Source organism: Lepidochelys kempii, chromosome 2, assembly GCF_965140285.1.
Source record: "Lepidochelys kempii isolate rLepKem1 chromosome 2, rLepKem1.hap1, whole genome shotgun sequence".
NCBI lineage: Eukaryota > Metazoa > Chordata > Testudines > Cheloniidae > Lepidochelys > Lepidochelys kempii.
Window position 1 is genome coordinate 61,583,086 of NC_136381.1, and position 12,530 is coordinate 61,595,615.

Consider the following 12,530-nt stretch of genomic DNA (forward strand, 5'->3'; position numbering starts at 1 on the left):
TTTTATTCTATTCCTTATACAACCACCAGGTGAACACCTTCCAATAGTGCAAGTGACTTCTTTCTGTCTTCCCTTTCTCAGGGAGAAAATTGTGTGAGAATTTATATAATAGATGATGTGTTTATATTAGCAAAGACAAGGCTGAAGAAGCGAACCTTCCAGGTGAATGGAAGGTGTTCAGGTTTTTGGTAGTTGTTAGATCTTGTGGAAGTTGATTCCACAGTCTTGGATTGATTCCTAAGAAAGCTCTCTTGTACCCCTCCTTGCTGTAGACAGTTCCATTGTGCCAGAGGAATGAAGTTGTCAACCACAGTTCTTGTCCCAGCATATTAGATGGCTTACGTTACACTTGAGTACATGCATGTGGGTTTGGGACAGAAAGACCTTCTTCACTTGCAGTGCAAATCCTATTTGCTCTCTTGCTGAGGTTTTTGAGCTTCACCATGGGTTTGCAGCACTGTTACTGCTCCAGGGGTTGGATGGTTTCAGAGCTGCTCTTGTTGATTACAGGTCCCTGTCCACCTTGGAAGTCACCAATGGACTGTAGAAATGTATCTGAGAACAGCAAGGAGATCTCCAGCTCTTGTTTGGAGCCTGACTCACTGCTGGCCCCAGCATCTGGCAGTGATTCTTGCTCCTCCTCCTCAGCCGGACGAGTTGGGGCAACTGCTGGGAGACCAGCAGCTGCAAATGCTGCCCGGGAGCGTAGCCGAGTGCAAACCCTGCGCCATGCCTTCCTGGAGCTGCAGAGGACCCTCCCCGCTGTGCCACCTGACACCAAGCTCTCCAAGTTGGATGTGCTGCTCCTAGCCACCACCTATATTGCACACCTCACCCGTAGCCTACAGGATGAGGAAGAGTTGCCTGGGGAGGGCTTGGGCACCCTGAGAGGGGATGGCTACCTGCACCCTGTCAAGGTAAGGCAGCTGAGGGACAGCTAAAATCTTCATATTTATCCTGCTAAATCAAAAATAGTGTCTAATACGAGTAGTTCCAGTATTTCCCATCACCACAATCTTTAGGCACCAAGGACCAGATCCTTGAAGGTATTTAGGTGCCAAACTCCCACTAATTTCAATGGTCATGATCCAAAACACTTTGGAGTTATTGAGAGTCCTTGCACTAACTTCAATGGGCTTTGGATCAGGCTTTAAAATACAAAAGCACAAGCTCTCTAGCATAGTTAAAGCTGGCACAACTGAATGAAATGGGCAGCAGTAGAACACTGGGGCCTAGTGCAAAGGCTCACTGTTAAGGTAGTAATGGAAGCCCAGAGTATGGGTCACAAAATCCTTTAGTACCAAGTCTAGTGACTATACCTGGGGATGAGATGATCCACTGTTCTACAACAATGATTCCAAACAGTACAGTGCTTGGAGCTATAAGTAGGGTTGTTCTCTTTCTCTCACTGATCCAGTCGCAGCTTTAGGTCAAGATGTTAGGTGGAGCACTAAATTCTTCTTGGCTGCATATGTATTCATTATATAAGGGCACTTTACAGTCTCTTTGTTAAGCATTTACTCTAGTTTTTACTGTACTGTTAGTTCTCCTTCAGAAAAACTTGTGAGGAAGCAGAGCAGGGAAAAGTATTATCATGAAGGAGTAGTTTGGGATAAAAATGTTCTCAAATGCATTGGACAGATGAATTTATGTACCTTCAGTTATTTTCCTTCAACTCTAATTTCATGCCTTTTGGGTTTTTTTTAAAGAATACTTTGCGTATTTTTACATGTAAGATTCTGGTGAATTCAGGATGATTCAATTAGGACTAATCTTGAAATGTTCTCTGATTTCCCACAAGTTCCTTGAACATTAGTTCCCAAGACAATGAAGGAGAGTTCATTGTTAATAGTACTGAAACTGTAATTGTTCATACTTTAAAAGTAAATGTACATTTTCAGAGATGTAGGTTACTGGTTCACATTGCATTATAAGCACAAGAGATTCACTTAAATCAGCTAGAAAAAGTAGAGACTTCTAAAGAAAAACAAAACATCTAATATTTCATCTATTAAATCAAGTTTTAACTTGCAGTTATATTTCATGGAATAGTCAATATTTGTTATGTATTTTATGACAGATTCTGCCCCTTACTGACATGACTCACCCCACTAACTTCAATGGAACTAGCTGACTGAGCGCAGTGTGCAGGATTGGCCCTTGTAATATTTGGAAACCATCAAAAAAAGACAGAAGCCGGGGAAGTATTTCACTAATATGGGCAGTCAAAGTATGCAGATGCACAATTCTCTGGCTACTATAATAAACTGAATAGTTGGCTCATTTTGCAATTATTTTTAGGTTTGATAAAGCACAGGTTGAATTTAAAATACTAGCAGGCAAGTTAATATTTCTAATCCTCAATAGTAATTTTGTTTTTAAATTGGTGTTGGTAATACAAAAAAGTATGTTGTGGTCAAATCACGGTATTCACTTTTAATAAAGTTCTAGATGTGAACATTTGAGATTATGAAATCTACAGTTACAATACACAAGCCTAACAAGTATGAAAGTTAAAATAAAAATGCAAGTACAATTTATATGAACTGAACAAGAAACATGATTACATTTAAAGATACTAACATAGATAATTTTCAGATACCTTGATAGTGATCCATTTCATATCTCATAATATCAGATTTGTTGTAATAAAAATGTTGAAACAGATATTTTATTGCCTTTCAAAGTGAGCCAAATATCCTTGTTTTTATTTTATAATTTTAAAATTAATAGACAATTGTAGGCCTGGCTTAACATAAGTAATTAAACTAGAATTCTTTGAGGGGGTCAATAAGCATGTGGACCAAGGGATCCAGTGCATATAGTGTACTTAGATTTTTCAGAAAGCCTTTGACAAGGTCCCTCGCCAAAGGCTCTTACGCAAAGTAAGCTGCCATGGGATAAGAGGGAATGTCCTCTCATGGATTGGTAACTGGTTAAAAGATAGGAAACAAAGGGTAGGTATAAATGGTCAGTTTTCCGAATGGAGAGAGGTAAATAGTGGTGTCCCCCAGGGGTCTGTTCTGGGAGCAGTCCTATTCAACATATTCATAAATGATCTGGAAAAAGGGGTAAACAGTGAGGTGGCAAAATTTGCAGATAACTATCTTTAGTAATTTTGTATTAAGACCGAGGCAGACTGCGAAGAGCTACAAAAGGATCTCTCAAAACTGGGTGACTGGGCAACAAAATGGCATATGAAATTTAATGTTGATAAATGCAAAGTAATGCATATTGGAAAGCATAATCCCAACTATATATAAAAAATGATAGGGTCTAAATTAGCTGTTACCACTCAAGAAAGAGATCTTGGAGTCGTGGATAGTTCTCTGAAAACCTCCACTCAATGTGCAGTGGCAGTCAAAAAAGTGAACAGAATGCAGGGAATAATTAAAAAAGGGATATATAATGGGACAGAAAATATCATGTTGCCTCCATATAAATCCATGGTACACCCACATATTGAATACTGTGTGCAGATATGGTCGCTCCATCTCAGAAAAGATATATTGGAATTGGAAAAAGTTCAGAAAATGGCAACAATAATTATTAGGTATGGAACTGCTTCTGTATGAGGAGAGATTAATAAGATTGGGACTTTTCAGCTTGGAAAAGAGACGGTTAAGGGGAGTTAAGATTGAGGTCTATAAAATCATGACTGGTGTAGAAAAAGTATATAAGGAAGTGTTGTTTACTACTTCTCATAACACGAGAACTAGGGTTCACCAACTGAAATTAATAGGTAGCAGGTTTAAAACAAAAGAAAGTATTTCTTCACACAACGCACAGTCAACCTGTGGAACTCCTTGCCAGAGGATGTTGTGAAGGCTAAGACCAAAACAGGGTTTAAAACTAGAACTAGATAAATTCATGGAGGATGGGTCCACCAATGGCTATAGCCAGGATGGGCAGGAATGGTGTCCCTAGACTCTGTTTGCCAGACGCTGGGAATGAGCGACAGGGGATGGATCACTTGATGATTACCTGTTCTGTTCATTCCCTCTGGGGCACCTGGCACTGTTGGAAGACAGGCTATTGGGCTAGATGGACCTTTGGTCTGACCCAGTAGGGCCATTCTTATGGGTAAATCCTCATTTCTTGGAAGTCAGGATTAGGAAGGGAAATAAATTAGCAGGTTAAAACCAAAATGTCTGTGGTAACTAAAATAGGGAAATGGGTCAATAAGCTAAAAAACAAAATGTCTGAACTAACTACAATAAGGGGAAACACCCTAAAAATTTTACAATAAACAAAATAAGCCTAAAACATAAAATAAGTTAAAGAGTGAGTCACATATGAACAGTGCGTGAACAAAGCATGCTGTAAAAAAACTGGTTCCTATGAAATAACTAAGCCAATCCCAAAACATGTAATGCAATGTATAGTAAATGCAATGGTGTGTGTGTATATGTGTGTGTGTGTGTATATATATATATATATATATATATATATATATATATGGTTTTCTGTATAACTTTGGATGTGTGGTACACCCTAATCAGCTCAGCATAGTTTTGCTGTATGCCAAATAAAAAATACCTAATTAACAAAATCTAAAGTCAAAGTATGTTCTTAAAAAGTCAAGCAAAAAATGGCATTAAAAAAATCCTAACATAGGGGTTCCATGACTAAGATTCCAAATTCCATTCATCTGGAGCAGGTAACTTAGTTTATTATACATTTAGCTTTACTCTCAAGGACTGCAACCCAGCAGTTTAGCAATGGCATTGAAAGAATTTCAATTTGAGGTTTCCAGGGCACTGGATGAGTGGTTAGATTTAAATGACTTCACAGGAAAGTGATGGGGGAGACTGGAACTGGGTGGAAAATGAGCTCCAGAAAATAGCATTAGACAAATGCAAGAAAAAATTCATGTTACTAAAATATAGTATAAAATTCTCTCCTAAAAAAATCAGTAACATAAAAAAATTAAAATGTACTTTTAATATCTATGGAAAAGAATGCTTGGCAGAGCACAGCAAAGGTCTGTTAAATGCCACTAACATTTAAAAAAATATAACCCAGGGGCAATCATAAAAAAAAAATAATTGTAGCTAAAAATATGTGCAAAAAGTACAAAAATAAGCTCAAAGCTACCAAAAACATTGGCTAAAAATGTCACTTAATTTTTTTTAAAAGTAAAACATTAAAGCATTTATGCAAAAGTTAAAAACTTTACAAAGTGCTAAAAATATCAAGCAAGTTAGTATAAAAGAAGTATTAAACATAACAGTAAATTTAAAAATTGCTTAATTTAATAATAAAACATGGTTGCCGCAGTACAACTCAGTGCATTCTTGCCCAGTTAAACCCTCATAGTCAAACAAAGTATGCAAGGAAAGGTTAGGTGGTAACAACTACCACCACTATGCTTTTGTCTCCAAAAACCTTTACAGCCATTCTAAAAGAAAAAAAAAAGACAGTTTTCCTCCAAAAATGGTCTGTAAATAATCAATTGTAAATAACTGCTGTAGGCAAAAAAATCCACCACTACTTCAAATGATATAATTATAAACAATTTAGTCAAAATCACTAAGAAAAAAGGGGAAGGGTTCCATTTAAACTTAACTGCCTCCAAATGTACAACTAAAAATGTAATCTGGGTATAGTTATCTAAAAAATAGTTATCTAAAAAATTTAAGCAACACCAGAGGTATTAAGCAAAATATTTAAAATAAATGTAAAATACATTTTTGTAATTATGCAAGGTTTTAAAAACCTAAACACTCCTGGATTGTAAAACACCATTTGGTATGTTTATAATTAATTAGCTTTTAAAAAATTCCACCAAAAATCCATTTCAATCTTTCATTCAAAATTGCAAAAACTAAGCAAAACACTTTTTAAGCAGCTGCCAATGTTTCCTGGCAATCTTTGCTGAATTCCCTCCCCCGCCCCAAGCCAAACACAAATAGCTAGTTTTATCTGGCTTTATTACCTCAATGTTTTTATAAAATTCAACATCTTTTTACATAAAAACTAAAAAACATAATATATATCAAAAACCAAAAATAGAAAAAAAACCCCTCTAAATTCTTTTATAATAAAACAGCAACTACAAAAGCTGCAGAAAAATAAAATTTTAAAAAACAATGCACCTCTACAATAACAGCGGGGAGCAGGGGAAGGTGGCTGCCACAAAAGTAGCAATATTAAAAACATTAAGCCATAAAGGTGGCTATAAATAAATAAATACCCCCAACAATTGTATCTAAATCCCCTGAACTGCTCTGAAATCTCAACCACTAACTTTTATTAAAAAATATGAAATAGAAAAATAGGTTCCATATATGTGACAATGGTAACTCAATTTTGAAGATGAAAATACACAATAATTTTTAAATTGGAAGATTAATGGTTAAATGCTCTGCACTACTTTGAAATTTCAATCAGTATATCTGATATTACAAAAACAGGACATAGTCGTATCATATATGTGACAATAAAAATTCAGGTTTCAGAGTAACAGCCGTGTTAGTCTGTATTCGCAAAAAGAAAAGGAGTACTTGTGGCACCTTAGAGACTAACCAATTTATTTGAGCATGAGCTTTCGCGAAAGCTCATGCTCAAATAAATTGGTTAGTCTCCAAGGTGCCACAAGTACTCCTTTTCTTTTTAATAAAAATTCAGTGTTGGATTTAAGCCATGAGAGTGCTACTCTTATACCAGAACTCCTCAATGAAATTATGCCTATATATATCCATGTTTGTTTATTTGTCACTCTTATTTTAGTGATATTATGGAGTTGCTAGTAGCAACTCTGTAGTTAAACCTGAGTTTTCTTGATGGGTTCTGATGTCATTATAAACCATGGGTGATATCCTGGCCCTACTGAAGCCAACCTCATGAGAATGGCACTGAAGATGCAGATCTACTCTGAAAAGTGTCACTGTACAAACAGCATTGTGGGGTGCCGTATTTATTGTGTCTCAGTTCTATATAAAATGTATAGAAAAGTTTGGCTTTTCTAATTCCCAGCCCTACAGAATCAACCCAGAATCTGTAAGTCAAGCTGAGTTCTTTCCTTCTCATGCATCCTACATACTACCCTCATTTGTATCTATAAAAAGAAAAGGAGTACTAGTGGCACCTTAGAGACTAACCAATTTATTTGAGCATAAGCTTTCGTGAACTACAGCTCACTTCATCGGATGCATTCTTTTTGCAAATACAGACTAACACGGCTGCTACTCTGAAATTTGTATCTATGTAATTCTGATACCTAAAGTTGTGCCCTCAATGCCAACTGTATAACCACAGTGCTGTCAGTAGATTTGTACAGTGTAAATTAGTTGCCTTGTAATTGGAAATAAGTAAACTGTTCTGATAATGAAGAAGAAGGAATAGATTCTGGCTTCCTCTCCTAGAACTGTTGGATCTGCAAGACCCGTCAGGAATAAAAAATCATGAGTGATCAGGTATGATTTTGATAAAGAGCAGATATATTGAGTTAAGTTCCATTGTTATGTAGTCAGTTTTCAGGCTCCGATACAGCAATTGATAGCACATGGAAAAACTGAAGTCAATTGGGTTCTTCATAGATGCAGCAATCCGCCCAAACACTAGGATGACGTCCTAAGTGATTTGTCACCACAAGCTCAAAACAGAATTCCTGTTGCCATATATAGGAATGTTCTGTTTTTACCTAATATACAGCTACAACATCTGTTTACATTCTGCACATGAATACAATTTACCATGTTTTTTTCTGTTCGTTCACGGGGATTTTCAGTAACTCTACTTTATACAATGATATTTCATTACACAGTTTTCAATAATTTGGTTCATTATTATTTGAGCACTGACACGAAAATCAAACATTTTTGGAGATAACCATAGATTTTTGCATCTTATTTTATTGTGACTTCATTACTATTTGAAGTTTTGCATTCATTTATATTTCAGAAATCATATCACATGTTTTAGAGAGACTCACTTTTTGGACACCTTGTTTGTATCCTGTCTTTCAGAAATGGCCAATGCGATCCAGGTTATATATTGGAGCTACAGGACAGTTTTTGAATCACTCTGTGCAAGCAGAAAATGCAAACCAAGGAGAAACATCAACAAATTCACAAAGCTAATCTACCTTGTCCTTTTTGAAAATTATTATATTTATTACACCAGATATATTTAAGTTGAAACACATTTTCAAACAAACTATAATTTCTGATATATTGTTAATGGATGAGAGAGAACTGATTCTTAAATGTATGTAAAACCACATTAAGTAAATGTGAAATTTAATTTGTCCCTAGCAGTGGTGGAAATTGGTGATGTCCAAAATGGGTGGGCAAACAATTGCACTCAGAGCTAACTTAAAGCAGCACGCAATGCAGTGATACAGTACTCTTAATGAATCAATACAGAGTAGGTACTGTACCATACCCAGAACGAAGGATTCACAGAATATGTTATGTAGGAACAAATGCAATATAAACCATGTACAGTGCAATGCAAGTTTCAACTAAAAAGCAAACACAAGGATGTCTAAAGAAATATACACTTTCTACACTGTGGATGAAATCCTGGTTCCACTGAAGTCAATGGCAGAACTCCCAATGACTTCCATACGGTCAGGATTTCACCCTAATAATCTAAGATGACTTTAAATTTCTGAATTTTCTCTGAAAATGTGAATGTAAGTTCATTGTCAAGTGAAAGGTGTCCTGTAATCCCCCCTACCCCCCCCAACATAAACAAATGCAAACTGCTTTGTAGATTAAATGTAGCAGTAATATATGTTTACAATATAAATTAAATATTGCTTGTACTGGTGTATATTATAGTGTCACATGTTACATGGTTTGAAATGTACAAAATGTGTTTGGGGATTCATTCAAAGGTATAACTTGTTTGCTTACATAACAGGAATTATTTACTTTGTCTTTAAGGAATGTGATGTATTCAAGAAAACTGAGCCTTTATGTTAGGCTGATTCACTACACCCTGTTCAGTTAAAACATTTGCTGTGAATAGGCAACAGTATCTGAAATTAAATACATAGTGAGATATCATTCAATAGTTTCCATTATGTAAAACTTTGTCATGGTTTACACAGCTTATTGTTGATGCTAAAACTAACATTTTATTAAATACTCTTAATTAGAAACTTCTATATAAATTCAGCTGGGCTGCAAATTAATTTTTTAAAATCTGCATCAGCTTAATTTCTGATTGCACAAGAAACAATAAACTTTTATAATAATAATCATACTTTGCACCTTTATAGTAACTTCCATCTGAGGTTGTCTTAATGATTTAGGCCTCACAATTCCATTTCACAGATTAATAAAATTAAGCACTGAAGGATCAAGTTTTGTAAAAGTGCCCACTAATTTTGGTGCTTCAATTTTTGTGTGTCCCACTTAGGACACTTATGGTCTCACTTTCAGAGGTGCTAAGTATTTCAGTGGGAGCTAAGAATGCTCAGCCCCTCAGAAATTTAGGTTCTAAGTGTCATCCAAAATCAGAGTGGACATCCAAAATCAGTAGATAAATCTGTAATAGTGGCCTAAGTGAGTTGCCCAATGTCATATAGGAAGCATGCAGCAAACCAGGAACATGTCTCTTGATTCCCAGTTCTGTGCTTTAACTACAAGATCCCCGTTTTCCTTTAAAATATTTTGTTACAAAAATATTTTTCAAATGTGTATAATTTAAAGATGGTGTATTAAGAAATTAATAACTACTGAACTTGACTGACAATATAACAAAGATGAGAATTTCTCTGACAGACGGAACGTTCTTCCAACAACACAACTCCTGAAAAATGGCCTTTCTCTCAGATTCAAGATCTCTCTGAGACCTGTAATTCTTCTCGCACTGATAAGAAAAAATAGTGAAACTTCTCCCCAAGATGCATAACAATACTTACTAATGATAGTGCCCTTTACAAGCATTAACCCTCACAACACTCCCATCAGATAGGAAAGTATTATTATTGTTTATTTGTATTACCAGAGTGCCTAGGAACCCTAGACATGGACCAAGACCCCAGTGTGCTAGGCACTGAACAAAAGAAAAGATAATGAGGGAGTTCTGCAGATGTTTTTGGGGAGTGCCTTCCAAGCATGAAGGGTAGCATGGGAGAAAGCACGAAGGTTCTTGAACAAGTGGGCAATGGAGGCTGGCATCATGGGCCAATCAGAGGCAGAAATCGACCTTTTGATAGTGAATGAGAGATGAGAGGTAGGGTGGGGCTAGGTCATGAAGGATTTTGAAGGTGAGGGAAGTAGTTTACATTTGATGCAGTAGAGACGGGGGAGCCAGCGGAAGGATGCAAGAGAGGAGTGATGTGGTAAAAGCAAAGGTCTGGGGAAATTATCTTTGCAGCAGCATTCTGAATGGAAATGAGTGGGGCATGTTTGAATTTGTCAAAGCTAAAGAAAAAGATGCTGCAGTAATTGAAACATGAGACAATGAGAGCTTGGACTAGAGTTTTAGCTGTGATGGATAGGAAACAGTGTATATTAGAGTTGTTATGCAGAAAGAATGAGCAAGATTTAGATACACCGTGGATGTGAACAGACACAAAAAGAATGAAGTGATTTGCCCAGGGCCACATAACAAATCAGTGACAGAGTTGAGAAGTGGAGGAGCTCTTGGCTCCTAGTCCTATATTCACTCTTCTATAGTAAATTGCCCTTCCATAGTATGTTACTGTTTTTATAGAAAGTTTATTTCCAACATGCTTTGTGATAAAATACATGCAAAACAGTAGTTTTATATACATGTATATATTCATACAGTAGAAGTTTATTTTATCAATTTTCATCATGGCAAAAGGTTAAAAAAGTGAAGGGCCACAGATTCTGTACCAGGAGTGGTGGTTTTTAATATATTAATGATCTGGAAGAGGGGTTGAGAATTAAAATGATAAAATTTGCAGATGACACAAAATTAGTTCGGTTGGTTAAGTCTGGAGAACAGTGTTTTTCAAAGTCCGGGTCACGACCCAGTACTGAATTGCGGCATGTAAGGCACTTGTAAGGCCTGTAAGCATGTAAGACCTTGCTCAGCGACCCAGCGGCTCTGGTCAGCACTGCCACCCGGACATTAAAAGTCCCATTGGCAGTGCTGCTAAGGTAGGCTAGTGCCTACCTTGTTCGACACCACACTGCACCCTGGAAGCGGCCAGCAGCAGGTCCGGCTTCTAGGAAGGGGGGCCACCAGGCTCCGTGCGCTGCCCCTGCCCCAACACCAGCTTCGCACTCCCGGCCAATGGGAGCTGGGGGGGGAGGGGGCGGCTGTGCCCGTGGGCAAGAGCCGCGCGAAGCCACTTGCATGCCTCTGCCTAGGAGCCAGACCTGCTGCTAGCCACTTTTGGAGCACAGTGCAATCTATGGTGCTAGGCCAGGCAGGAAGCCTGCCTCTGCACCCTGGCTGTGCTGCTGATTGGGAACTGCTGCAGGTAAATCCACACCCCAATCCCCTGCCCCAGCCCAGAGCCGCCCCCAAACCCCTCATCCCCAGCCACACCCCAGAGCCTGCCACCCAGCCCAGACCCCCTCCTGCACCCCAACCCCCTCCGCCAGCTCAGAGCCCCCTCCCAGACTCTGAACCCCTCATTCCCAGCCTCACCCCGCAGCCCTCACCCCACCCTCTGCCCCAGGCCTGAGCCCCTCCCACAGCCCAAACCCTTCTGCTCCAGCTCCATTGTGTTGTGGGCATCAACAATTTTCTTCAACTGGGTCCCCAGAAAAGAAGTTTGAAAACCATTGCTGTAGAAGACTGTGAGGAACTTCAAAAGTACCTAACCAAACCAGTCAAATGGGCAACAAAATGACAGATGTAATTCTATATTCAAAAAATGCAAAGGAGTATCCACTGAAGGGAATGATTTGAAATTCTCACACACCTTATGGGGTTCTAAATTAATGCCATCAGTTAAGGAAAAAGAAGACCTATGGTGAAATCCATTGACTTCAGAGGAGCCACAATTTCATCCCTGGGCATCACTGTGAAGAGTTCAATGAGGATCTCTGCCCAATGTGCAGCAGAGGTTAAAAAAGGAAACAAACACGAAGATGTATAAGGGGTGGGATGGAGAATAATATGTAGGCCACCTCCCGCGTGGCTTTTGGGAGGCGGAGGGAACTCAGGATAGCAGCCATGTCCCTTTAACAAATGATAGTTTCTTCTCTGGACTGTCGATAAACAGAGCTAGCATGAAGACAGAATTAGTAGTACATCTCTGCAGAGGTGATTCCTTCAGTAATTCAGCCAAAGCTATGGCACCATGCTCTGGGATAACAGAGAGGCCTACAACTGCGAGACTGCAGCACCGCCCCAGTAATTTGAAGGATGAGGCAGTGGCTGCGGTGCACGTGTCAGGGTGAATTCTTAAATCCCCGCTCACTTTATTTGTACCCTGACTTGCCTACAGCTTCCCCAAGGGCCTGGTCCTCTCCGCAGCCGCTGCGTGCGCGCTCCCGGTGGCTCCGTTTCACGCAAACGGGTGACAGGATTCCGGCCAAACTCGGTCACACGCCCCAGGCCGCCTGGGGCGCCCGGGGGCGGCGGCGGCG

The 12,530-nt window shown here is 38.7% G+C and overlaps 1 protein-coding gene across 1 annotated transcript; it reads left to right on the forward strand.

Moving 5' to 3' along the window:
• The first annotated feature begins 443 nt into the window (after window positions 1-443).
• TCF24 (transcription factor 24) lies at window positions 444-9,047 on the forward strand. The gene is made up of 2 exons (XM_073330963.1): window positions 444-917; window positions 7,971-9,047. Exons 1-2 carry the CDS (start codon window positions 444-446, stop codon window positions 8,082-8,084), a joined length of 588 nt encoding a protein of 195 aa, XP_073187064.1. The 3' UTR covers window positions 8,085-9,047.
• The last annotated feature ends 3,483 nt before the right edge of the window (window positions 9,048-12,530 follow it).